At 41.0% G+C, this 27,072-nt stretch overlaps 1 protein-coding gene across 3 annotated transcripts in view; it reads right to left on the reverse strand.

Annotated features, from left to right (window-relative positions):
* Nucleotides 1-1,946: 1,946 nt before the first annotated feature.
* DNAAF9 (dynein axonemal assembly factor 9) overlaps nucleotides 1,947-27,072 on the reverse strand; it is a 74,473-nt gene continuing 49,347 nt past the window's right edge. For all 3 annotated transcript variants that reach the window (XM_075092234.1, XM_075092235.1, XM_075092236.1), the window contains 15 exons: nucleotides 26,325-26,413; nucleotides 25,986-26,084; nucleotides 25,602-25,719; nucleotides 23,697-23,785; nucleotides 22,261-22,419; nucleotides 19,536-19,661; nucleotides 17,499-17,536; nucleotides 13,438-13,573; nucleotides 13,003-13,089; nucleotides 11,769-11,875; nucleotides 10,988-11,062; nucleotides 10,622-10,824; nucleotides 8,859-8,924; nucleotides 8,156-8,249; nucleotides 1,947-6,614 (listed from right to left, as the gene is read on the reverse strand). In XM_075092234.1, the coding sequence (XP_074948335.1) occupies nucleotides 6,502-6,614; nucleotides 8,156-8,249; nucleotides 8,859-8,924; nucleotides 10,622-10,824; nucleotides 10,988-11,062; nucleotides 11,769-11,875; nucleotides 13,003-13,089; nucleotides 13,438-13,573; nucleotides 17,499-17,536; nucleotides 19,536-19,661; nucleotides 22,261-22,419; nucleotides 23,697-23,785; nucleotides 25,602-25,719; nucleotides 25,986-26,084; nucleotides 26,325-26,413 (1,599 nt within the window). In that variant the 3' untranslated portion in view covers nucleotides 1,947-6,501. The remainder of the gene's footprint in view (nucleotides 6,615-8,155; nucleotides 8,250-8,858; nucleotides 8,925-10,621; nucleotides 10,825-10,987; nucleotides 11,063-11,768; nucleotides 11,876-13,002; nucleotides 13,090-13,437; nucleotides 13,574-17,498; nucleotides 17,537-19,535; nucleotides 19,662-22,260; nucleotides 22,420-23,696; nucleotides 23,786-25,601; nucleotides 25,720-25,985; nucleotides 26,085-26,324; nucleotides 26,414-27,072) is intronic.

A 27,072-nucleotide genomic window follows, 5' to 3' on the forward strand; every position in this document is an offset into this window, starting at 1 on the left:
CAAAAACAATGAAAAATCAGCTTGCCCTGTATTCGTAGGTGACGTTTCCTCCTTTTAAGCGCTCCAGACAACCCTGTTGGAACGTGCCTTTGCTGAGCCCAGGGCCGATGTCTGCAACACGCACTTGGGTAGAGGCACAAAAGCAACAGATCTGAGCTCTCGACTTAGTTGAGCACCCAGCAGAGCTGACTGCGCCTCTAGGGTGCCACCAAATCGTGCCTTGTGTCGCATGGACACACGGCAAGCTGTAATTCACTTGTGGAGGAAAGCATCCTGAATTCAGCCAAAATGATTGCTTAATACTGTCGTGTTCATGGAGAGGACCATAATTAAGCCGGTGGTCTCCACCTCCAGGTGTTCCAGCGAGTCTGGTAAGGGACGCGTCTCTGCCCTTGAAAAAAATCCCAGTATTGGGATAATCTCTAGAAATTCACAAATCACAGACGGCTCATCACTTGTCACGGGTGTTTCTCTTCACACTCAAGCTAAAAGAGCTGTTACAAACAAAGCTCTACAGATGATCTCCCCCAGCCAGAGCTCCGAAGAGCTGCGTGTACCGAGCTGACAGTCCAGTTTCTGCAGCCTTCCTGCAAAAGCATTTCTTTGCAAAGAACGTCTCTTAAAATCCTAGCAAGGTGATGACTTTTACAGTTTAATAAGCAACCGCAACTGATCTCAGGTTCAGTCTCGAAAATCCAAAGCCAATGGAAGATGCAGAAACCAGGGCACAAAAGCAGCGAGCTGAGTTACGCACCCGAGAAAAAGAGCAAAATTCTCACTTGAAAGATAATCCAGGCAGGCTTAAAAAGAATAAACAAGTCGCTTTCCTTTCATTGACCTTCAGCAGCCTAGCTGCATCTGAAGAGCAGCTTAAGGAGAACCGCATGGTAAGACAGGAGCAAAGCCATGGGCCGAGACTCTCGATTTCCCTACCCGGGCAGCTGAGGGACGGCGGGAACCCTCTAGTCCCTCGGCCCGCACGGAGGTCTAGCCCCAAGGCGCGCCCGGAGAACGCGCGCCCACGCGTTGGCAGCGCCGGGACCCCGACGCCCTTGGCGAAGCCGAGACGCGGGCGACCCTGCGGGCTCTGCGGTCTCACGCTGAGGCGGCGAGCGAAGCTCGGCGCTGTGCTGGCAGCGCGTACCGCAAAGGAAACCACGCCGGCTCGGCAGCAGCCGATGCAGCCCAAGTGCACTGACAAGCGGGAGAGCCCACGCTTCCCAAACGCGGCTGCGTGGCAAGGGAAAATTCCTGGATTTCAGTCAAAAGCCGTGCCCCAGAAGCGGCTATTGCTTGTGCGCGCACCTGGAGCCCGCAGAACAGGCCGAATTTAACGTGCTGCTTTGACATAAACGGTTCGTAACAATCAGTCAAGTGCAAAACCCTCCCGCAAAAAAATTGCAAGGGCATCGGCAGACTGAGACAGAAATCCTTCGCGACGCAGCGTGCTCGGCAACCGGCTCTGACTCACGCACAGCCTCCCACTCAGCGACGGAAGCAGAAATAGGAGGGGAAGGTGGGTTTCCCTCGCAGTGGCCGCCCGATGAGAGTTCAGCCGAAGCTGGGCACGCTGCGGCCCCCTTTGTACGCCTACAAGGAGCGGGATTTAGCTCCCGCGTTCGCGTATGCCCAACCGGCAGCTTCGGGGTACGCGCCGTTGACGGACAGAGGTGGCAGGTGGGAAGCAGAGTCAGGTCCGTCACCCTACAACTGGTTTTAAATGTTACACAATCAGAAGCCCAAGCAAGGAGGTCTAAACCTAAACAGCAGCTTAAACCCCGTCCCCCCACCCCCATTCCCTTAGATCTTTACATTTTAGTTTGACTATAAACTAGTCACCTTTCTGCCAGTTTAGAAAACAAACTAATCTGGAAAGAAAACGCCTCCGTGCTTAAAAATTCAAGTTTCGGAAATACTGAGTTTATTAAAGAAGCCAAAGACAGACAGCAGATGGATACTGTTTATTGGTTCTTTCCATCACATCTGAGTTACGGGTGTAAAAGTCACACGAACTGCAGGTATAAACATGTAAAACAATACAAAAATAAATGGAAAGGTAATTTTGTATTTACTGAGTCAAGTTGTGTAATAAATACAATAGGCTAAAAGCTTCAATCACACAGTTCAGTTTAACTGAAGTTACAGTAGTGTTTGTAAATACGAGATTTTTTTTTTTTAACTTCAAGTCGCAAATACTAAAGCATCGAGAACTAGTATAAAAGTGAATTTTGGCACATGGTGAAGTGAGAAGCGTTACGACACTGGTGTCAGACCGTTGTGTAAAAACGAAGCGGATTCTCACTAGCTTTCTGAGGTACGTTTTTAAACAATCTAAAATTAGACCAACAATGCGGTTCTAACAACTCACAGTTTACAATTCACTATACTAGTTACAATTTTTCCCTTTTAAGAATACCAAAAGTATTCCAGAGCTTAAATCTGTGCAAATTCAGACAAATTTCAATTAAAAAATAATAATAATAAAACCAACTTCTTCGGGAACTTTTACGTGCAACTTAAATCCTCCCTGCAATCAGTTTTGTTAATTGCAAAGCGTAAAAATCGGACCGATACCGAATTGCACAGCTTAATAGAAAACACCCCGAGATCGCAGCGCAGTCCAAGTTGCAAACGGTCCTCTCCTAAGTTTGTCACATTTTTCTCCCTATAACTTCAGTAACTTCTGATCACACTCATTCTCGGTGAGGGGAAAATAAAAAACCACCACTACAAGCTGCTAACGTGAAGGTCAGCCAAGCACGTAAACCCCTTGAGGACTCTCAGCACTTCTTCACAATATCCGAAATGCCTGGACACAAAGTTACTGTTACCAATTTTCAAAATCCAGTAAAAGATAAAGGAACAGTGTAATGGCACTTTTCGCGTATCCAAACATTGGTTTAGAAATGGTGCTTTTTTGCTTCTTTTAAAGTTTTACAGTAGTTAAAAACGTTCAAAACTAGATTCTTAGAAGTATCTCAATCCTCACCTCGACTTCAGAAGCGTGAGGAAACCAGATTACCCTGCAGACGGGGCTTGATACAGTATAAACATCTCTGACCAGAGTACAAAAGTTATGCTCTTCTCCTAAAAAAAAAGTGCTGCTGATTGTTAGAGGTAACTCCAAAATAACCAGCAACTGCTATTAAACTATCAGCAGCATCAGGCATTTACACATTTTAGTCCTCAAAGAGTTTTCTTTTAAACAGTTTAATCATTTGTGCTAATATTCTTCACTAGGTTAAGTTTAAGTCCTTTCACCAAAACCGTTTTTCCTTTAAAAAAAAAAACAAAAAACAGGGTGCAAGCAATACAACCCATGACGCCCATTTATTTCATGCTTCGGTGAATAAATGGCGTCATCTGCAAGGCACTACTATGTTTAAAGGATACCATTGTCACAGTTTCACTATTTCGGTATTTTTTTTCTGTTTTAAAGTCACAGTTAAAAAGTAAAAAAAACACAAACAAAATTTGAGGTAATCAAATTATTTCAATACCAAAATATATTAATTGAAATAGTACCAGTATGGTGAAAGGTCTTCATAATACACAGCTATTACCATATAGCATGCAGTACAGTATATAAGTATACTAGGCCTTTGCTCTGAGCTCTTCTGCTTCAGTTTTTAAGGAACGGCGCAATTTGCACAGCGGCACGCCGATTTTGAACGCTTTACCTCCGTTCTGCTCACAGGGCGTCCCGCTCGTAATTCCAGCTCGCCACGCCAACCCCAGGCGAACCGGCCCCACCGACATACAGTTGAGAGCCGCACAAATTGGAGTTCTTAAAAAGAGTTCAGCAGAGCAAGAGAAGCTACAGTATCTTCACCTATCATTCAGTCAATTGCACTTAAACCTACTCTGTTATCGACTTACAAGTTGAGACACACCATCAGCCAAGCGCCTGCTGTCCCAACCACCGGTATTTCTTCCGGCGTTCCACAGTCATACCGCTACTCTAGAAATATGGCTTTGCAGGTTAGGTAACTTGTACGGAACAGGAGCACGCTGGGTTTACACTAAGTTTATTGGCGAAGAACTAGAGTTTGTTAAGAATTTTCTAACGCCCCTTTTTATTGCGGTGTTACCGACCAGAATTCTGCACTCTGATAATCCCGGTCTGATAAATAGTTTCATGCAACCAACTGGACTTAGTCTGTAAACACCCGCTAGCCCCCCCACTCCACTGCTAGCTACGTTAACTCTACCAGGCACTACAGTATATTAAGACTAACGTATAGCCATGCATAGATAAACTCACGAGCCTTATCATGATGCTCTATACCTGCAGTAGGGGTTTTTCCCCAGAAAGCCTAGAAACACAAACTAACCGCTGGCTTTTATTGTACTTTCACAGGATACACGCAGTTTATAAAGTCTTGTGGTGTGCGAAAAAAAGAAATTCTTAAATTCAGACAGCTTTTTAAATCTAGTAGGAAAGCTAGTAACGAAACCTTACCGACATCTATATCCCAATCTGCAGCACCTGGAGTTCCACCTCTGCACCGTATAACCACCACAGCACAGGCACCGAGCCACCTAGTAGCAACGGGTACAGAAAGCCCACCTAAAAGGGGTTTCGGTTTTGGACAGGCTTATTGAAATTTCAGCTATTTCAGATTCCAAAGGTAAAAAAAAAAAAGGATGTTTCTTAAGTAAGGCATGACACTGTATGTAGCCTTAGGTTTGATGGCAGGAGTTAAATCTCACCTTCCTGCCGCAGAGGGAGACTGCGTGGAGATGTTATGAGTATTTTAAGTGTACTTTAAGAAATGACTCGTTCAATTTCTTACTGCATTGCGTACATCTGACCGAAAAGAAGAGGTGCAGTTGCATTAAAAGACTGAGCTGTCCCTAAGGTAAAGGAATAGGAAAATAAAGAATTCCTCCCGGCCTGTTTTCACTGACTAAATTCCGATCACACAGCACCCTACAACAACTTGCTTGTTCAAATAAGCTTAAAAAATTACCTTGAAGTAGCTGCTAGGGTACCTTATAATCCTGCAGTCAGCGATCTAACTCTCACTTAAAGTTGTACTGAATTAACTTAAAGGACAAGTTGCCAGAATTCCTGTTACAGTATCGTTTAGCAACTATAAAGGTTTTTTTGCAAGTACTTAAAACCTGGCGTATCAGTTTAGTGAGATGTTACGGCACGCTAATTCTTCTGAAAGCTTCACAAACAAGTTCTTTCATATTTCAGGTCTATCTTTTTACATTTTTTTTTTTACCTTTGGAACGAAGTAATTTTCATGAAAAGGAATTCTTTAGCTAAAGAATCACCCTCTTCTCTTGCTTTGCTCAGTTTTCACTACTGAAATAAGAAGTCCTTCAGAGATAACCTTTTAAGCACCAGCAAGGTGCAGATTACCGCCATCCATGTCATGTTTTCTAGAACACCAATAACAACATTGGGAAGAAAGCAAGATATCTCCGCTTATCTCCTTTCACCCTGAAATGTATAAACACCTTTTCTTTAGAAAAGTCAAAAATTTCAACCGTAGATTCAAAGGGTGCAGAGGTTGTGAGATATGCTGTCCCTCAGGAAAAAGCAGATGCCTACGTGTCCCTCGTTTCTCGCTTTGGGAACATCCTAACAGTGGTAGCGTTAGGTACTCTGAGTTTTTAAAATGTTCCCCCGTTTCTCGCTTTGGGAACACCCCAACAGCTGCAGGGTTCAGTACTCTTCAGAGTTCTGAAATGTTCCCCCGTTTCTCGCTTTGGGAACACCCCAACAGCTGTGGGACTAGGTGGTACTCAGAGTTTTTGAAGCGTTCCCCCGTTTCTCGCTTTGGGAACACCCCAACAGCTCTAGGATTAGGCATTCTTCTGAGTTTTTCAAGTATTCCCCCATTTCTCGCTTTGGGAACACCCCAACAGCTGTGGGACTAGGTACTCCTCAGAGTTTTTCAAGTGTTCCCCCATTTCTCGCTTTGGGAACACCCCAACAGCTGTGGGACTAGGTACTCCTCAGAGTTTTTCAAGTGTTCCCCCATTTCTCGCTTTGGGAACACCCCAACAGCTGTGGGACTAGGTACTCCTCAGAGTTTTTGAAATGTTCCCCCATTTCTCGCTTTAGGAACATCCCCCAGTCCCCCACACTGAAGTATATCGCTGCTCATCAATGCTTCTGTGCAACAAGTTTCAAGGGACATCCAGAGATTAAAGCGGTTTGATTATCTGCACGACGGACCAATTCCACGATTACATTTGGACCTACTAGGAAATAGAGTTTTGCTTCTTCTCTTCTTCTTTTCAATAAGTTTCCACTACTGGCCAGGGATTCCAGGTGATGCTTTTTACAGTCTGGAATTAAGGTGAAGTGGAAGCAAACCTGACAGTACAAACAGCTAAGCAGTTACCATATTAAAATGCCAACCTTACAGGAATGATCTCTTAGTTTTAAAAGGAGTGCTGAAAACTGACATTTCACTCAAGGACAACAGCATTTTTGGTGACTGACAGTAGGTGATTCAGAAATGGACAGAACGCACGAGCTTATGTCTTCTGCTCGAAGAGATCATGGTACTCTTGTTCTTCTAGTTCTCTGTTGTACTTCTCTATTTCCCTGTTGGCTTCTTCCAAGTAATCGTTCATGAACTGGTCCATTACTGATTTTGAAAAACTAAGGAAAAAAAATGTTTGTGCAAATAGCTCTGTTTAGCAAAGAACACACAGGTTCGAAGGATGTGCCTGTCCAGGGACGCTTCCTCAGAGCAGAAATCCAATCTACTACCTTCCGGGGGTCCCGCAGTCAGACCTAGCCACAACTCCTCTGCGTTACCAGGGAATAAAGCAGTTGCACTATAGACATTGCCCAGTCACGAGGAAGAATACAAGAACAGCAAAACTACAGCAGGTTTGCAGATGTTTACAGCTATTTTGGTTAAGCAGAAGTCTGAAAAACCCTGCCCAGAATTCAAATCATGCAGAAGTGGTTAACCAGGGCCTCCTTCTTTTACCACCAAACACCAAGACGGTGATGGAGTAAAGGTCCAGTGAATACTGAAGTCCAAGTTTGTTCTTCAGCTTTTTTCTGCCAGGATACTGTAACTAGGAGCTTATCCTGCAGACCAGAGTCTGCTGGTTTAAAGTTTTAAAGTTGTCCCATAAGGCACAGAAAATAACCCTTTGATCTCATTCCAAACCAGAACCGCAGAACCCACTTGGATTTTTGTAGAGTTTGTCAAAGTTAAAGCGAAAAGTAAACTGGGAATATAAAACCAAATTTGAAATTTCAGTAATCAAAGACAAAAGCCATAAAAAGCTATAGAAACAAGAAAGAACAGGCATACGCTGGAACTTTACTATTACTGTAGCGTTTCTTGCCAAAGACAAAAATATGATTGGTTTAAATTAAAAACCAAAAATAATTTCTAGAAAGAAATCCAGAGGACCCCACCTCAGCTGTAGTTCATGTTCTCTAACTGACGCCAAACAAGACCAGCAACAACAGCGCGTTTACAAACGTGTATATGCCACAACTTGATAATTCAATCACACTGCTCGCTAAGCTGAAACAGCTTTAAAATAAGGTTTTACTTGCTTAAGTGAGTTTTAAGGGATTGAAAAAAAATTGCACCTCCACAGGTAATTCTGAAGGCCCCGTTCACGTTACCGCATTGCATCTGATAAGGTTCTTCTCGTAGCGAGTTACAAAACGAGAGCAATCGTTTAACATCAGCTCCACTGCGAAGGTATGTGGCAGCAAAAAGGATACTGCGGTAAAACCTAGACCAACTCCGAGTGTTTTCACTCGGGTGTGCGCACACACATGCATGCACCCAAAACTACATCCATTTGGAAGCTTTGTCAGTCATGACAAATAATACAGCACTATTTGGTTTGAAAAGTACTACTTTGACAAGCTGCGGCCCATAAATTACTCTGTGTGAGTTCATGTATCGTTTTGTTGGTTCTGTTCTGCTTCTTAGATTGTACCTCTGAAAAAGTGGTTTAATAGTAAGCTATAAGGGGCACATAACCATGCAGATTTTAAGGAACAACACTTTCCACTTCATGTAACTACCTGCAAAGCAAAGTGGCCCTTCACCATATCATCTGCTGTGACAGCCTACATTTCAGATTTGCATAGCCTGTTTCCTACCTAAAACCTTCCCCCCAAAAAACCCCCCCGTTTTTTAAAGGATACATGGATGGTAATCCATTTTGTCACCAAAAAAATTCACAAATTGAGTCCCATTGTAAAAATAACCAGCTGGAAGCGGATCCAAGTGGCGTTTCACCTACATTGAGAAAGAACATACCGTACATTAAGCATTTAAAACTCAAACCACTTAGAGAGAGTCCTAACAAACTTAAATAGATAAAAGACAAATTCCTTCTGCTGAACTTAGCGGCCGGGGAGGAAGGTATGGCTCCTGGCTGTAAAGCAGAGCGCTGAAAAGCTAGTATGACAAATTACATCCATATAGACTAGGGGAGTTAGGTACAGCAACGCCAATCGTAGGGACGACACACTTTTAGGAACCGAGCTCCAACGATCGCACTTAAAACCTAAAGGCAGTTGACGAGGGCAGGGACAGGCGTTTGGGACCCCCACTTGCAAGTGACAACCTGCACAGGACAGAGCAGGGAGAAGAGACGGGGAGAGACCATTACAGTAACCTCCCACTCTTCAGGGCTAACTTGAAGCCCTGAGGTAACACCACGATTTATATCTCACACCCCTCCTGGACAGTCTGAGTTGTGTTTCGAGATTATAAGTCAGTAAGTGCTGTAATAATTCAGTGTTCAGCACACTTGTTATGGCAAGTATGGGAGATGCTCTGTCACACAAATGGGTACTTAAGAAAACCAGCCAGAAGGACTTGCTATTAATTGCTTCTACTTACATGAATATTCTTTATTTCCTGAAGGGTTAGCATTCCTCTGGTTTTCAGGGCTTTCCTCTGAGGTTTCTGTATGAAGAATTAGACGCCAGTTATAGAACTACTGAGTGACATCGTGATATTAGTTACATTAAGAAAACAAGCAAAACTACAGGAAAGTAAGTCCTTTCTTGAAAACGTGGGCAAAGGCAGCAAAATCCATGATCACGTGCTCTCATGCTCAAGCCCAGCACAGAAATGCTCCTTTCAGAATTAATTTCTAGACAGAATTATTCGATTTTTTTAAGGCACTTACAACTACGTTCTGAAAACAGAAGTAAGAATTAAGTGATCTTACATAAGGCATCGTTAGAGAGGACAAATCTAAAAGGATTTTAAATAATACAATTTCAATATAGCTCTACTGTAAAAAAAAAAAAAAGAAAAATGAGCAGAAAAACAATCTCGTTTTTATTCTGAAAAGTTTTATAATGAATTTCTTCCGTGCAGCGTGCGGTAGCTCTCAGATCCATCGGAAATCCTTAATTAGCCGTGACTAGCGAGACTGCACGAAGACCATTTGTAGTCTTGAACTGCTCGAAAAGGAAGCACTTCGCACTTGAGATGACAGTTAATTTTAAGCTCTGAGTTTTCATAAAATTAAAGCAGCGTTCCACAGAGTGCTTTCTTACACATCAAAAGCATTTGTCTCCATGTACTACCCATGTGATATATACAGAGCACGAGATATCATCACATAAAAATCCGTACTTCCCTAAAGTAACACAACCTGCTCGGAGAACATGGGGTGAGAAGGTGAAGATCCTTCGAAACAGCTCCAACAATGGCCAGCAGAAAACATTTTTCCCCTTCCTGCACAACTTTTTAGGGATACCATGCAAATCCTAAGCCATAAAGAAGTAGCCATGTGTATTTTTAACTAACAAATGTTCCAAAACAGGCATCGCGGAAGGGCACAGCTGGAACTATAGCTCGGGTTCCAACTAGAGCGCTGAAATAACGCCATGTGTACGGTTGAACAGTTTCTGTCCAAGTATAATTCTGAATCAAACCTCAAGAGTCGCTTCCTAAGAGCTTAACGTGCAGCCTGGTAAAAGCAATATCTGCTGGTGTTACTTAGGTGTGTAGCAGAGAACGAGCTCGTCCTGCACTCCTGGTCAGGTCACGCCAGTCACCGCGTGAAGTCAGCAAGTCACCACGACTGCAAAATGTGCCTTCCAGGCTTCTTACGATGTGTGTATTCCCCGTTCCCTGCTCCAACTTCTATTGCATAGGTGCGTTAGCCATGCAGAAATACGCGAAGTCTTACACAGCTGCCCGCTTGACAAATTAAGCAAGTCAAATGAAAGAAACTATACCCTCCATCTCAGTGGATTACTTCCAAGGAGGTTTAATTGAGTGAATCAAAACAAATTTTCAGCTTTGGAGCGTTCAGGTACTTCAAGAGGATTTATTTCATACTACACTTTAGCTTTTGGCAATTATGTCTCAGCTAAATCGTCTTGTGTTTATTCTGGACACGCTCCATTTGCTCAAGCGTTCAAAAGCAGACCAAGCCATGAATATGCTGTAGCTGATATTAAAACAATACACAAATTACAATGCGCATTTGCAAACTGTTAGTTCTCTCTCTGAAACACATTTGTGCCCTGGAATGCTAATACCTTGGTAGAAGAAAGTTTCATCGAGACACTCGGATTTCTCCTTCTGTTGTTAAGAAATGCCAAAACAGATCACGCTGGACAGAAGTAAACATGCCCACGAACCTGTTTTGCAGTTTCTCTGAGCCAGTCTTTTATATCCTCTTCCTTAAGAGAGCAGCCAATGAACACAAGGAAGCACTCCTGTTGACTGCTGCAATCTCTGTTATCACTTCTTGAATCAGGAGGGGTTGGCCCCTCCTGAACAGGCACGAGGCTTAGTGAATTAGATGATGTGTTGTGACAGACTTCAATTACTTTATCAGAATCTAACAAGGAGAAGACAGAAGAAAAAGAAAATGTCCTGATAATTGCTAATCTAATTTAACATCAGCAGAGGCGCGGACAGAATGCAGTACATAAAGAAGTTTTCAAACATATATATGTGCAGCGCGATCACAAGGCGACGCACCAGTCGTAATTTGCCCTTACCTGAAAACTTAACTTTGCCCATGATGTGATAAATGTTTCCAGAAAAAGGACTTGGCTTGAGCAATGACTTAATCGCTGTTTGAAATAGAAGAAAAAACAGATTATCTCACTTCTTTTTCTTCTCCTTGGTGTAGCTTCTGGTCAGGCCTCTAATCCACATCCTAGTGCTTCAGGGGAAAAAGCTGCCGTGTCCCCTGGAGCCCCACGACATAACAGCTCTATATGTTCTCACTTCTTTGCTATGGGGTAGGTGGGGAATAACATGCGCTTGGCATAATGAACGCTTACAGTGTGTGTGGAAAGTAAAATGGTGCTCCTTAACACTGTTTTGCCAAGGAAAGAAGGAAAGGCATGATTATATACCTGCTCTAGTAGTCTAACGCGGAGTTGAGCCCGTTTTCTGAGCCTATTTGATAGTAACTACAAACAATTATTTGGCATAAAAAGTAGAAGCTGACGCTCACTTATAAGCTGTATCTCAACGCTAGTGAATGAAATTAAACATAAAATAAAAAGCAAACGTATAAAGATAAGTGTCTCAGCCTCCAGAAACCAAAAGTGAAATTAGATTTTCATCTGAGCAAAGTCATGGACCACTTTTCCAGAGCAGGCACTAAAGAAGACAATTTACTGTATTTTAAGGAAGGAAAGCTGAATTTTCAACTAAAAGTTTACTTCAGCAGGAATTAAATAACCGTGCTATGTCAGTGCCTTCCCTCCCCTCTATTCCTCAGTATTTCAAACTTGGATTTAAATCAAGGCAAACAAAGTTCACTTGTACCTTTACATTTGGTCACAAAGCGTGTTTTTTCTAGAGGACGATTAAACCATACACAGATCTGAACCATTGGAGGGAAGACAGACCCGGCTCCATATTTACCTTCATACCTTAAGGCAAAAACAAACACACACCTTCAACATACAGAAAACACACACGCTTGTGTTTTTCGTCTAACAAACTTCTTAAAAGGAACATCTACAATTTCACCACAGGTAAGCGCTGCTCATAGGAAGAAAAATACTAAGCTTTCTTCTCTGCGACACCCATGAAAACATGATATCAACTGTATTAGGTTGTTCAAAGCACTCAGGACTCCTTTTGATTCTCTTCCTGCTGCATTTTTTTTTCTTACATACTGGCTACATGCTATTCCTGCATACTACCATCAGATAGATTGCCAGTTGTCCAGAAGTTTTAAAGAGTTTATTTTCCTGCTTTCTCCCCCCTGCCCCTTTTGGCTCCATGCAGTCCACAAGCAGCTCTGACATCCCGAGCTTTGTGCCAGTTTACTTTAGGAGCCTTCCTTGCATCCAATTTGGAGCAAGAATCATGAACAAAAAGATATGCACACGCACAGGACTGGCAAGGTATGATAAATAAACCCTGCTTCCAGCACTATAAACCTAACAAGAAAACAGTCAGGCAGGAGTTATAATGGCTGACAGGTTTACATTTTCTGCCAAATAGGTGCAGCACAGATAACTGCAACAAGATGTGTAAAGAGCCCTGAACCATGAAAAATAGCCCTCAGTATTAAACGGAAGGCTTGGTACCACGTATTATTGTGCCCTTAGCCTCTGCCAAGACTGTCAATAAGGTTGCTGGGTCTTATGAATAATTGTTCTGCTAATAACTAGACTGACACGGCAAGTTCATTCCAGTAAGGCTGAATAGCTGTCAGAATGAAATTACTCTAGTCATTACTGACCTCACCCATCCCAATCCTTCCCAGCTTATTCCCACAGGGTTCTTTTTCTATTCTTCTAAAAAGCAACAGTAATCTTGCCATTGATTTAAATCGTGTCCAGAAAGGATCCTTTTCCCCATAAAAAGAGTGCAATCGTGTGTCTACTAAGACTACTCATCAGCTCTCCTCTTAAAAGTGATTTACAAAGCTATTGCCTGTTCCAAATAAGTAGTCTTGAAAAAAAAATATAAGTTTAGTTAGAAAGACTTTTTAATCTTCAAGTTAATTAGAAAAATAGTTTTAATATTTCTCAGTCTAGATACTTGCCAGCCAGGATACATCAAATACCGAGCTCTCATCATCTGAGGATCTGAAAAACTGCTTTCTGAGAGAATTAATTCAATATCCTCATTCCTATAAAGAGATAAAGATGAAGACTTTAAGTTCAAAAATATGGATGCTATCTGTATGTTACCTGCATAAAACAGAATGTGCTCACCACAGTAACAGAGTATTTTTCCCTTTGTATGACAGTAACTGCAACATAAGTTATACTCTGCAAACCAAAACATACGTGTCCTAACCCCTATATTTATATGACCATAAAGGTAAAGGGAAGACTCCTTTTGCATGAGAAGCAATTGAGAAAAATCTGCATCTCCTCTGTATAAGTTACTGGAGTAAAACACGAGAACACAAGCTTCTAAGTGCACAGGTCCCATCTGCCAAAAGTGACAAATATTGGACAGTGATTAACATTACCTTGTTACAACTCCTTTTTCTGCCAAGATGAATGAAACAGCAGGATTTGCCGCTTGGATGAGGCTCTGCAGTTGCATAAGGAGTGGATGCTTCTGCTCTGTAGCATGACTTGTGAAAACCACGTTGCTCACTAGTCCTGTGCAAGGAAATCAGAGGATAGTTTACAGAACTTGGGTACGCAACAGTGATTAACAAACAATTAAGTAATATAGAATCACAGAAACACTGAGGTTCGTAAAGACCTCTAGGATCATCAGGTCCAACCGCCAACCCAACACTACCGTGACTCCTAAACCATGCCCTGAAGTGCCACGTCTGCATGTCTTATAAACAGCCACGTTTCTCTTATTTTCCTTCCGTCACACTACATTAGCATTACTAAGGGAAAAAAAACAACAAACAACCTACAAAAACAAACAAGCAAGGACAACCTTTCATCTCTTGGCGGCCCAGCAAAACCCCAGAAGCCCATCTAACTTCACACGAGAACGCTGTGGAGTAACCAAGCGCAGAATTATCGTTAACTATTTATTTTGCAACTGCATCTAGAGGGCAGCCAGCTCAGCAGCCCATCCTGTCACAACCCGTAGACACACAGCAGTAATACCTCCTGAAGGAGACAACCCTCTTCAGTCACTGGAATGACTCAAGGGGAAAGAGACAGGATGTTGTAATCTGTGGGTTCGTATGATTTGGTGAAAACAGTCTTACAAAAAAATTTAAAAAATTAAAAACACGAGCCTATCAGTACCGTGTCACTGAAGATGACTGCACTAATGAGGAAGGCCTGCTTTGCCAAAATACAGCTATACCAGGTCAAGACATTTTTCTTTCAATTAGTCTGCGTAACAGAAGCAATTTAGACTCAATTAATCAGAAGAATCAATTACTTAAAAGAATAAATTCCCAGACAGATCAATTTGAGAAGCACTAGTTTAACATGAAAGACTGATGTTTAAAGCCTCTTGGAATATTCAAGATGCTAGAAGTCAGGCTAAACAGCTAACAGAAAATAAAAATCAGTACTTTGGACTATGACAGTTGCCACTTCCAAAAATAAGAGAAGAGTTTGGGGTTTTTTTGGTCTCTGTTTTCAAAGAAAGGCCCCGAAATGGTAATCAGACAGCAGCTCTGAACCCAAAAAGCATCAAAAAAGGTAACAGAGAAAACAAGTAGGATAACTGTTTCTCCCGAGCCCCAATTCTCCAAAAGTCCCAGCTCTGTCACCAGAAAAGCAACTTCTTTTTCAGACTTAACAGTATCCCTTCACCTTGCGCACTGTGCCACTAATTTCACTGAAGAAACAGTCACTCGTCTTAACCCAAAACTTTCCAAGATTTGACGATGGCACCACAGCCTTCAGGTTACACCTGCTGTCTTGCCAGGTATAAGACAAGTTTCATGTTAAACGAGAACCAACCGCTGCAGATGCCTCTGAAGGGAGTCAGAAATAACACACCAACCCTCACAGCTGTCAAGCCTTGGGCACTGGAAGGGATTTCATTAAGGAAAAAATGCAAGATGACATATCACACTTATCATCCGACTAATTTCAGTGTTACAGGATCGCTGCTTTCCAATTATACCAAGAAGGCATTACAGCAGCATGAATTCCTGCTGTGCCAGCTCTCCGGGACTCCCTAGGATGTCAATATTGTCCAGAACGTGTAAGGAAGGGTATTCCTTTGCTCAAGATGAGCAGCTCGTTTCAGACACTTCCCTGTAACTACAGGTACGGCGTACGACAGAGTAACGAACTCTTGCATATCCATGGACGATTGAACCAGGCTGCGTTTCCCCTGCCCCATCACTATTTAAAGCAGAATATGCAATGAAGCTTACACTATGAACTGCGGCCTGCAGTTATGCCTACTCTTTACAGAAGTCTTTAAAGTATGCTAATCCTTGCAGAGGCTTCTTTACACAGAGATTTCTATACCAAATGCTTCTCGGCTACTTACATTGTACCATATGCTCCCAGTCACTGTTACTTGCATCGCTGACCCTTTCAAGTTAGAATTTTAAGAGTAGCCCAAGCAAATTTCCATCACTGGTATTTCTCTGTTTTTTAATCCCCCACAGAAGTTTCCACTCCAATTTCAGAAACATCTAAGTTTTCTCCAATACACAGTTGCTCGAGAGACATGGGGGGGGGGGGGAAGAACAGCAAGCACTCTTAGGAATTTCACACGCGTGCTTGAAATTATTATGTATATCATGCAATTAAGATGAAAAGTATGAATAAACTAATCAACGAACCACCACACTGTGGGTGTGCTATGCACAGTAGGGATTTTTTTTCTTAATATCCCCAAACTTGATATTGCTTTAAAAATCAAATTTAATTAAAAACATCGTTATGCTTTCTGTGAAGCTGGCAGAGAACAATAAAAAGGCTGTATAACATAAATGTTACAAAGCATAAATTACAGTTAGAAGCACCATGCCTTGGAGAGAATAGGTGATTGTCAAGGACTAAGCTGGCAAAGCTTAGAGTTAAGAAGAAAAAGATTCAAGGCAGAAAATATCTCGCAAATCAGAAACCTATGCATCTGGTCGCACGCTCCTCACCCAAATCCTTTCTCCATTACTCCCCGCTTCGTTTGCCTTGCCTAAGGGGAATGGCTTTCGGGCACTAGCAGTCATTCTTGCCTGGGAACCCCGACGCAGCCTCGGAAGTAACAGAAGACTGCCCTGAGCCTGGGGACCTGCGAGCTTTGGCTCTGCACACCCCTATGCCCAAACCTTGTAGGCACCAGTATCCCACAGAAACTGGCCCTGGGTTAGCAGGCAACAGTCCATGATACTGAACTGACCAACGGGTAGTGTAATCCAGAAGAAAAACAGCTTTCTGAGAACTGGAAGGTGCCTACATAGAAAATAATTTGTTACTAAAACTATTTAAACGGTCACTGCCATCTCTATTTCTACTACATTTTGAAGAGCACCGTTTCGTTTAATTCCTTATTTATGCACTCATCTAAAGGGAAAAAAAGATATCTTTGCAGCCTGGGGAATAGCATGTTCAATAGAAGCAGCCAAGAAACAAGAGGGATAGATTTAAAATACATATGCTTTACAAAAATCATGAAGCCACTTTGCTCCCAAACATACAATTGGCATATTTAACAATGGCGATGTTTTCGTCTGTAAAACAACTTTGCATACAACCAAGAGATGCTATAAGGTGTCATCTTACAGCTTCTGTGCAAGAAATAAACAAACAAAATAAAGAAACTGATCTACCCAATTTCAGGCTGAGCTTATAGTCTGCCTAAAAAAGATTATCTGACTGGAGAGGTCTCTTCTCATATAAACACACACGACGTACTGGTCTTAATGTTGTTAATCAGCCATACAACTGTTAAAAACAACTATAAAGGTGCTATATCTGAATTTGCTGCCTGAAACTTAAAGAACTTATTTGATGGTAGGTCAGGATGGATGGTATCCTATTTATGCCAGCAGCTGCTCTAAGTTCCAAGCCTGACAAGGAGGATGATGCAGAGGGCGATGCACTTGAGGGACAGGATATAAAACTGAATATACAGGGAAGAAACAGTTCTTTTGCGAGCGAGCGTTTTTGTCCGCTGCAATGTCAAATAAATCCTGCAAGGATCCTCCACACTGCATTATGAAGAGCATATGGGGAACAAGGGAACCAGCTCATTTTTCCCTTTCTAAAATAGCAGAAATGAAAGGAGAGCTCTCTTTCCTCGTGCCTCCCCAAAGAGGATGGAACTCAAATCCAATCCATTTTGCTCCTAGTTTAACAACACAGCACGAGTTCCAACCGTTCAAGGCAAGCAGTTGAACTCATGGTCTCAGATAACCCATCCTCCAGATGAGGACAACCAGAATGCATCATGTTCTTCCATCTTCTCCAGGCACCTATGGTGTTTAGTAACGCAGGCAGGGGAAAGATTGTTCTGCACAGATCGTTCTTACCTCCAAGAGTTTATCGTGATCCTTTGACTACATGCATTTACAGTGTATTTATTTGGCCATATGGCTCAGCTACTGGTGCTGTCTAGCTCAAAGCCAAGAGAAGTGACACATACCTTGCGAACACTGGTCCAAGAACTTGGGAAAAAGAAGCCTGAAAAAAGCAAACCCAGAAGTTTGTGTGTCAAGAATGGATATTATTAAGGAAAGCATTTACATTCATTTGGACACTGACAGCTAGAGTCTTACTATCCAACCCTTTTCCACGTTTCCTTTCCTCGATCCATGTAACTGGAACATTCCTCACTGGCTATGCCTTTCAGGAGTTCTTCCCCAAAAATTAGTTTTGTAGATGGTTTTAATTCTTTAATGGATTTAAGAGCTAATTCCCACCACGCAATCTATTCAGTATTCTAGGAAGTCAGAAAGGCTTCAACATTACTTTAATTCCTATTTAAACAATAGGAACTTTAAGCTTGCCCTAAAGAATTGTGCCTTGCACACATGGTGGGAACTCTTCCTGGAAAGATTCTACGCACTTAATGTTTTCTGTACATACCGTACCAATTTCTGGTACTGTGTCAGTCAAGCGACAATTATTTTTATGAGCTTTATCACACACGCAAAAACTCCAGAAACAGTACTTTATCAACTTCAACCACCCCTCCCCTGCCCTGGCTTGCTATTCAACACAGGGAAGAGCTTCACCCTAGGCTCATGAAAGAGTTAGATCTCTACAGTAAAGAAATGGTCCTGATTTTCTTGACTGCAAAAGTTTCAAGTCAGACGTTAAAATCACTCCTCTCGATTCTCACAGTGAAACCGCCAAAGCTTCCCCACTGAAAGACTTGTCATTGGCAGTACGTGGCTACTTGGAAAGTTCCTTTCAGAAGAAACTTCAAAGCGAGACACAAATAGTCCACAGCATAGGCTAAGCCTCTTCCTTCAATTGCTACTACACTTCACGAGACAAACAATGTTAGTCAGAGGACTGCAGGCCACTGCTGCTATAAATACTACTCGGTACCATGACCAGTAACACGTTGGTAAGTTTAAAAAAAAAAACCAAACCAACAACGACCTAGGAATGGAACTTTGCTTTCCTCTAATTATGGAAAGAACAAGTTGAAACAGCACTCCAGCATCAACTCAACAATATTTTATGTAGTCTTTATTATTCATTTACAACCTTTGTCATGGAGACAGAAAGAAGCAGTAAGGTAATGCCTATTTATTGACTAGTGCAAAGCCCAAGAAGCATATTGGTTAGTGTTTTAAAAATAGCTAGGAGGTTTACGGAATGCACTTTTATAAAGTGATTGGGCAGTTCGCCTCTAAGCTGTCATGCAGAGTTTTATCGCAAATAGCAGCAATGCTAACAACTCTGAAAATTGTAACTGCTTTAACTTTTATCATATCAGCTGCAAGGCACAATTGCAAAATTTAAGGATCATAACTTTACAGGCAGGCCAATAAAATTAGTTCCATGTTTGCAGCGTGGAGCACATAGCTATACTATGAAACAGTAACCATACCACACTATTTAAAGACATCAGCGACTTGGCTTTGCTACCGTTTCCTCCCCACCCTGCCTCTGCAGTAACCCAGGATATCAGATTTTAATACTTGCAAGGCTTCTGCTTCCGTGCTTTGTCATTCTCTTCCACTAAATTTGGGACTGCTTCCCATAAGTTCTGTATTTTAAATCTGTAAAGTCTTCACTTAATATCCAAAAGTAGCGACACAATCAATAACCCAAACTGAGATGCACGTCTCAATTTTCAGTCTTTTTTGCAAGAAGATCGTAAGAAAACAGATGATTTAAAAAGCACACGAGAGGACAGCTGACTGTCCGGATTTTACGAAGCCCTTAGCCAGAGTATATGTATTTAAGCAGTATGATAATGAATCTTTGTTCATTCTTCCGCAAGCTAAACTTTTATTATATATAGCTGTACACTTAGTGGAAACCAGGGATCATCCTTATAAACCAAAGAGAGCTTCAAAGTTCATCAGAGATAGATCACCTAGCAGTTTTATGAGATTTAAGACAGTTCAATGACATTTAACCGTCATATATCTCTAATTGCTATCAAAGTGATCTCAAACTTACGTATCTGTTTTCAAACTAGTAAAAATATTTTGAAGTATACCTGTGTTCCATATAGCAACTCAGCGGCTCTACACAAGTATTAACGGCTCCAATGATGAAAGACGACCTCACATCTGGGTCAGGATGAGTTTGCAGAGCCTGTACGACGTCAATAACATCAGTGTACCTGTAAGAAAATGAAATCAAACATGCTTTCAGCGAAACAGAATGACACATTTCAATGTCGAGTAAGACATCAATTGCTCACGAGAAGGTTAGATTTCTAAAAAAGCCTACTAAAATAGTTATAAAGCAGTTCAAAGATTGGCAAATCCAGACAAAGTAAGCAGACTGCAAGTATCATTAGAAATGAATTGACAGCTACAGAGAAAAGCAGTACAAACCTCACACTGAACAACGGAAAACTCCGGCTTTTAGGAAGCTCAAAGCGCATAATGTAAACACAAGCATGTTATGCTACTGCAAAGCATGTCACGCACTAAGTATGACTCAAATAAAATATTAAATTAAAAAGCAACACCCCTACCTTCTCAGCATTCCAATTTAAACGTGCTTCTATAATTAATGTGTCCCTTATTTATCAGTACTCCAGGCACCTCTGTATTACACTTCTGTACGATAGCAAAGTTCAGCTGAACCTGAGTTTTTATTCCAGATATTTCTCAGCCAGTTACAACCACCTCTCAAAACTGCACTGTCAGTTACTGCATTATTTAGAGAACTCCAACTACTTTAAAGCTGTCTATGCCAACACTCAACTACTCAGAAAAGAATGGAAAACCTCTAATTAACCATCCCTGAAGCCAGCGCTGCTACCAGAATATCAGTTACCTTGTGCATCCCTGGACTCTGTACCACTCCTACTAACTTTAAGGGGGAAAAATAGTATCTCATTCTAACATGGAAAAAACTCCTGCTTTTTAGCACTATCAGAATGGACCATAATGACGAAAATGCTACGCTCCGCATCTATGCCTTTCGTGAAACAGATGAGCACTTGGTAGCCTGGGAAGCAAAACCATCCCAGCCAGACTAGGGTAGCACTTGCCTCAAGCTAGTTTATGTTACCTCATGACTCAGAAAGAGTCGGCAAACTTACTGTAGATGATACTAGTTCAAGTGCTGCACATGAAATGGGAACATCCAACAGAAATGGCTTCACCTTTATACCACAAAAAAACCCCTGGCATTTATCGAGAACATGTTAATCAGTCTTACTTCGATATCTCCTGCTGTATCGAGTAAACAGCGTATTTTTGACAGCCTGCTTTCCTATAGCAGTTTAAGAGATCATGATCTTTACAGAGCCGTTCATTCCGAAGTACAAAGGCTCAAAACATACCATGTTATGCCAAAATTGCACAGATATTTATTTGGATAACAACTCGCACACATGCAAAATTGCCTCTCTTTCTTCCTATCTTTTATCAACTTTGAATGTTTGTGTCACATTTTCTGTAGCTAATACAGCCAAAGAATCAAAGCAAGGACTAACGGAACTGCAAAGACAAAGAAGCAACTACGCACACAAAGATGCTAAATATTTGGGAAAAAGCAAAGATTGATTCTTATGCTTACTGCATCACACTTGCTTGCTGTTTAAAAGAATCCATTAGGAGTCACAATAGCTTTTCCCTCCTCTATTTGGAGGAAAAAACACTGCAACCTGAACAGACCATTTAATTCTGGAAACTACCAAGTTTATTTATTAAAGAGTCTCTAGCACTCACTGATCTTTCAAACGTTTAAGGTACTGTAAGCACTTGAGAGATATAATTATAGTCTTCATGTCTCACCATGTCACACTTCCTAAAGTTAATTTCTGTTCTGAAGAACTCAAATTAAAGTTTACCAAAACGCGCTGCCTTGAAGACAATAGATCTTCCTCTGAAAGAAATAGGGAGGTGCTCCACCCCCATTTTCTCATCAAAACAATTTCAGTGTTTTAGCAAGCTTTCAAAGAAAATTACACATGAAAGGTAGGGCGAGAACTAAGCTAAGATGCTTTTCTGCATTCTGTAAAGAGTTGTGCGTTTATTCCATGGGGTTTTTTGTTTTGTTATCAGCAAAATACAGGTCTATTGGGAAAAAGTAGCAATAATTAGTGTACTAACAGGGACTACAGCACGCAACGCTCCTAATTATTGAGATAATGTTATAGCAGACAATACTCAGTAATATTCTCCTGCAGCTCTGGAGCACAACTTGCACCACAATCTCAAGCTCTCTCTGCTCTATTGCCCTTACCTAAATCCATGGCTTTAAAGACAGACAGCCAGTTCTCCAGCAGTCTTTAAAGATCAATAACCAACATGAAGAAATCTCACCAGCCTCTGAAGGGCAAATGCCTCTCTATCTAGGTCCTCCAGGGGGACAAAACCCAAAAAGAAACCACACACAGCTGCACCAATAAATAAAGTGCCATTTAACAACAGTCTCAGATGCAGCTGGAAAGGGCAAGAAAACTTCTTTTGAGAAGCCCAAATTCACAGCCAACTTCCTAAATAAAGAAGTCCTTCCTTCCACATGACTGAAGGAAGCCTATGGACACCTTTTTTCCAATGGAATAGCAAGAAATAAAATTAGCAGATTGCAGAAGAGCTGAGTTTAGTACATACGTAACACAGAATTCACGAGCACCACACTTCAGCACAGAAATGTGGCTGCTTCAGAGTGACAGGGAGGTTTAAAAATGCGTTGAAAATAGGAAGGGAACAGAAAATCCTTTATTCTGTGCAACAGTTCAAACAGTTTCAAACATTTACCCTTGCAAGACCACTAAGAGACGCTTGTTCTTTTTAGCATAAGCAGACTGACGGACGCTGTGGTTTTGCTGAGCCTCCAGGACACTGGAGAGGTAACGCTGGAAGTGGGTTGCACTGAAGCATTCAGGACTATCCATAGTTTGCCGATAGACTATCCACCTAAACAACAGAAAACAAGGAAAGAATTAACATTCCATGACATAATATTTGTGTTTTCTTTTTATTTTCAACCAACAGACCAAAAATAAATTTGACAAGCCTTAAGATTCCACATTTCTCAAGCCACATGGGAAACAGGAATTTACTTGGCTTTCTAGCATTTCCAGCATAAGCACATTCTTTACATTATTGCCAAAAGATTTTGCGGGTTTTTGTTGTTGTTTTTTAATATAACATTGTTCAACAGCTTCTTCAAAGCAGCACATCCTAGGAGTAATTCTGATTTTTGTTAGTGATGCAGTAAACAAAAATTATATGAATCCAACTCAAAAGACTCTGGGCATGAAAATATTTCACTGCAAAAGTAAAAAGTAACGATGACACCTGCAGTAAAACATGATGAAATGTATTATTCCAGAACGTTCAGAAGTCACCTTATATATCTGCCCTAAAAACAGAACCACAAAATTGTTCTGAATCAACTTGCTAATATCAAGACTCTGAGTTAAAAGTCTTACAAAAAAAAAAAAAAGCCCAAAAATATTACTAAGATGAAATGCCAAGGTGTTTGGCTGTAAGATATAAAACGATAAGAATTTTTTTTATTATTTTCTGAAGGTATATCAACACACAGAATGGCAAATTCCTACAATAGATTTATCTTATTGCCCTACAGTAGATGTCCTGAATATATCTCCTGCTATTGTAGACTAAAAACCAGGTCAGAGTAAAAACAGTGCTGTAGAGGGACTGTTAATACAGCCTTTCCTCCAAGAAAAACGCATTTTAGACTGACTAGCACAAGGCAATAAACGGAAGCTCTTCATCTGTTTCCTTCAAGCTGTGGCGACTTCCATACTTGCTTAAGGCAGCATCAGTGATGGTTCCAGATACACGTCTTAGATCTGCAGTGGTACCTGGGGTATTCTTAGTATGGAAGATCACCAAAGAAGTCTCCTGTGCTGTTTTGCTCGTCTAAATGTCTGAACTCTAAGGGCAAATCTACCCAGCATAACAGAGTTAATTGAGATACCCGAAGTAACGGAACTGAAGTAATATACCCTACCCTACAGTGTGCTGTGCAGAACTAGTTACGGTGCCTGATAATACTTACTGAATTTATTCTTATAACACAAGTATACAAATTAGAAATTGGTATATTAAAAAAAAAGGAAATGAAGTGAAACACTGACAGTTTGACTGTCCTTCATGCTGAGCAGTTCCTGGGTGATTAGTACGACCGCTGCTTTGGACTATGAACCCAGAATGGTACGAACCTTCCGTGCTCCTTGTTAAAAGTTACAAGAAAAGTGCACAGATCGCTGCAACGACATCCTGGAAGGCCAGTTATAATGGTGATAACCACCTAAAACACAGGGAAGAGATAAGAATTGGGGCAACTTGAAGACTAGAAACGAGCAGCAACCATTGCACACAGGTAAGGCGCTCTATCTTGATGAAATTTTAAGTCCAAACACCAAATTAAGTGACACTAACCACAGAAACAGCAAGAGTGTAGAGCTGTAACTGTGTTTGTGCAATTACTCAGATATGCATCATTTCAGAAAGACATGTTTTCTCTTGGTTTCCATACCTTAAACACAGTGAAAGGATAAGTAAGAAATACAGCAAACTATTATCAAAACCTTTACGCTGAAATCTCGCCTGCAGCGTAAGCATTGATGCAAAGTCAGACAAAACACTCCAAGAGACACCAAGCAGGTCGTGTTTCCTATGACGAAAAGGGTACCTCGAAATACATAGGACAGTATTTGAGCAAACGGTTCAAAAAGCGATGGTGTGTGTCACCCTTGCCAAACACAAAGAGCAACTCTAGGCTTCTGATGCTGAACCGAGCATCCTATACACAAGATTTATTCCAGGAACGCTGCGTTTTGAGTAGGATCGTAAGAGGGTGCAGAACAACAGCTGTAACCTACCAACAGCTTTTCCGCATAAAGCACCTCCGTTTCCATTATGTGTATTTCTGGTGGTATTTAGAGAGGGAGCAACCAAAGAAATACTGATGAGAAGTCAGAGAATATCTCCAAAGCTTACAGTTATATAGCGTAGAACTATACCGGAGGGTGCTACAGAAGTAAGCAAAGGAGCTCTGGAGGAAACACGACCACAACAACTCTCTGTGCTGGGCTGAACTTATCGTGTCACTGGGTAACCAGCCGTCACACTGCGTATCATCCTGTTACTAACAGACTAATTACCTCCTCCAGTTTCTTTGCAATATTTGAAGATAGTTGTCTGCAGACTATTTGTATCCTGTCCTCAGCATCGCTTTCGGATGCCCACAAAAAAGGAGTATTCGTGATAACAGATAGAGAGAAGTAACCGAGAAAAATTACAGGTACTAAGTTAGCATGTTTTATAGAATTTGGTATGAACATTACAGAAAGATTATTTGTTTTTAGACATACACAAAAACACTTAACCCTAAAATCAAATTTTAAAACATTAATAAAGATTTACTAATTAATTTTTATATTAGTTAATTTATATGTTAATTAATACTTTATTTAAGCGTGAGTATTGCAGCATTCAGCGAGGAACCCTATACTCCTACTGCTCTGACCATCTTGCTTATGGCAGATTTCAAATGCTAGAAAGCGACGAAGAAATATTTTCCCTGGAAACGCTATTTAAAGCGCTCCTTATGTTTGACAATTGTTATTGCCCCTATAGAGAACTGAGTGTTCTACAGATAATACCAGCAAATGTTAAATATCATGTGCTACCTCTATGCTATTTAAAGGACCTTTATGTTCTTGAGAACAATTCAGCTATTCAGCAATTCATAAAAACAAGCTACTGCTGCTTTAGGGATAACTCTTTCAGGGCACCAGAGAAAACCCTTCATCTGAAGATCTATGCCTTATTTTCTACCTCTGTATTATCCAGCTGAAGGGCTGTTGGCACTTCCGAAAGATTGTTTAAATGAAAATGAGAAGTTAAGGAACGTAATCGGGAAAACAGGGCAGAGCAGTTCATTCTAAGGAACAGACTTGAAGCAAGTTCAGCGTGAACCAGCGGTACTGGAGGAGGAGGCAGAGGTGGTTAAACGTACATCTGTACTTTACAGCATCGCCTGCAACAGGACTAATGACAGCCTGAATATTTGCTAAATATTCTCTACTTGGACAGGACGTATCGTTGGGTTGCTTCCTTACCTTATCACTTTCTGCTTTGCTATCAGGAATGATTTCTGACTGTTGCAATAAAATGGGAAGATGTGCTCTCATTATTGGCTGGTGACTGACGCTGCTGACAGTAAAATGTTGCACAAACCTTTCAAAAATAAAAGTTTTATTTTCTTACAACCAAGACCAAAAGACTTCATTCATATAAATAGTTGGCAAATTACTAAAATAAGATTGTTAAAAGGTCAAACAGCAGCTTCCCAGAGAGGAAATAATTCATCTCAGAATAAAAATATCCAGTGTGAAGACAGAGTTATTAAATAAGCAATTTTTAGACAAGTATTACATACACCAAGATATCTTTGTGTTATTTCTGACCAAACTGATCCCTTGAAAACACAAGTAATTTCTCACCTCTCTAATTCGGGAAGGGCAGCAGATATTTTAAGCTCCCTGCATCTTTCCCCAGAAGGAAAAGACAAGGCGTTAAATAACTTCTGAACACGGGAATGCCTAAAACAAGCAAATTAATTAATTGGTTAGTTACAAAAGAAACCTAGAAATTTATCTTCTTTAAACCTGATGGCTACATATTAAGTAGTACAAAAGAAAATAAAGCGAGTGTTGCACTAAGGATGCAACAACTCCTTTTAAAATCATTATCAAAATCTTCAATGAGTAACGGCATTTTTCTGATTGTAGCACACACAGAGCTAATGTATAATTACACTGGAGTAAGCGGCACGAACTCACAGTCTCTTTTGTTCCACAGAGAGGAATTCTTCCTGGACAACCCTTAAAGATAATCCTGAGTTTGTCTGGTTTTGCCACGAAGAGAACACCTAGAACAAATCAGGCCTATGCATAAGCGTGATTATTTTGCAAAATTTGTTTTGAATTTGTTTAGGAATTGTTTTTGTTCGACTAAAAAAAAAAATACATGCATTTTAACTAGCCATTAAATATTTCACAATACTGGTTTTGCTGCAAGAATGCAAAATATGGAAGAAGACTCCACAAATCAGATTTTGTAAGCTTCTCTTTGGCTACACTGGAACTGCTTTAAGAAGTTAGTTTACTGAAATGGTCTAGTTTTCCCCCACCTTCATAGCCGGCAAAAAAAATCCTAAGGAAAAAATTTACCCACCACAGTAACAGTAACAATCATTGGGTATCTTTTAGTTATAGCATATGCTAGGTATTTATAGTCCAACTGCAGTACAGCAGGAACTGCATCGAAGTAAGTCTCCTTTAAGTAGTACTGTAATTTTCGCAAAGTGAGATTGCAGCAATCTTTTCTGGAAATTTAAGAAAAACTCCGTTCCTTCGCAAAAGAAAAGGGAGCCCTTCCTCTCTCTAGGGAACAGTGTTCTGGCCCGCATCCTACTGCTCTAGCCAAGTCACATTAATATGAATGGCACTCTGAACCTAGAAATCAGATTCAGCTGAATCACACACTCGTTGAAGTGTTCGGTATTTCCCTTCTTTTAATAAGTAAAGG

Source organism: Phalacrocorax aristotelis, chromosome 4 (genome assembly GCF_949628215.1).
Source record: "Phalacrocorax aristotelis chromosome 4, bGulAri2.1, whole genome shotgun sequence".
In the NCBI taxonomy this organism is placed as follows: domain Eukaryota; kingdom Metazoa; phylum Chordata; class Aves; order Suliformes; family Phalacrocoracidae; genus Phalacrocorax; species Phalacrocorax aristotelis.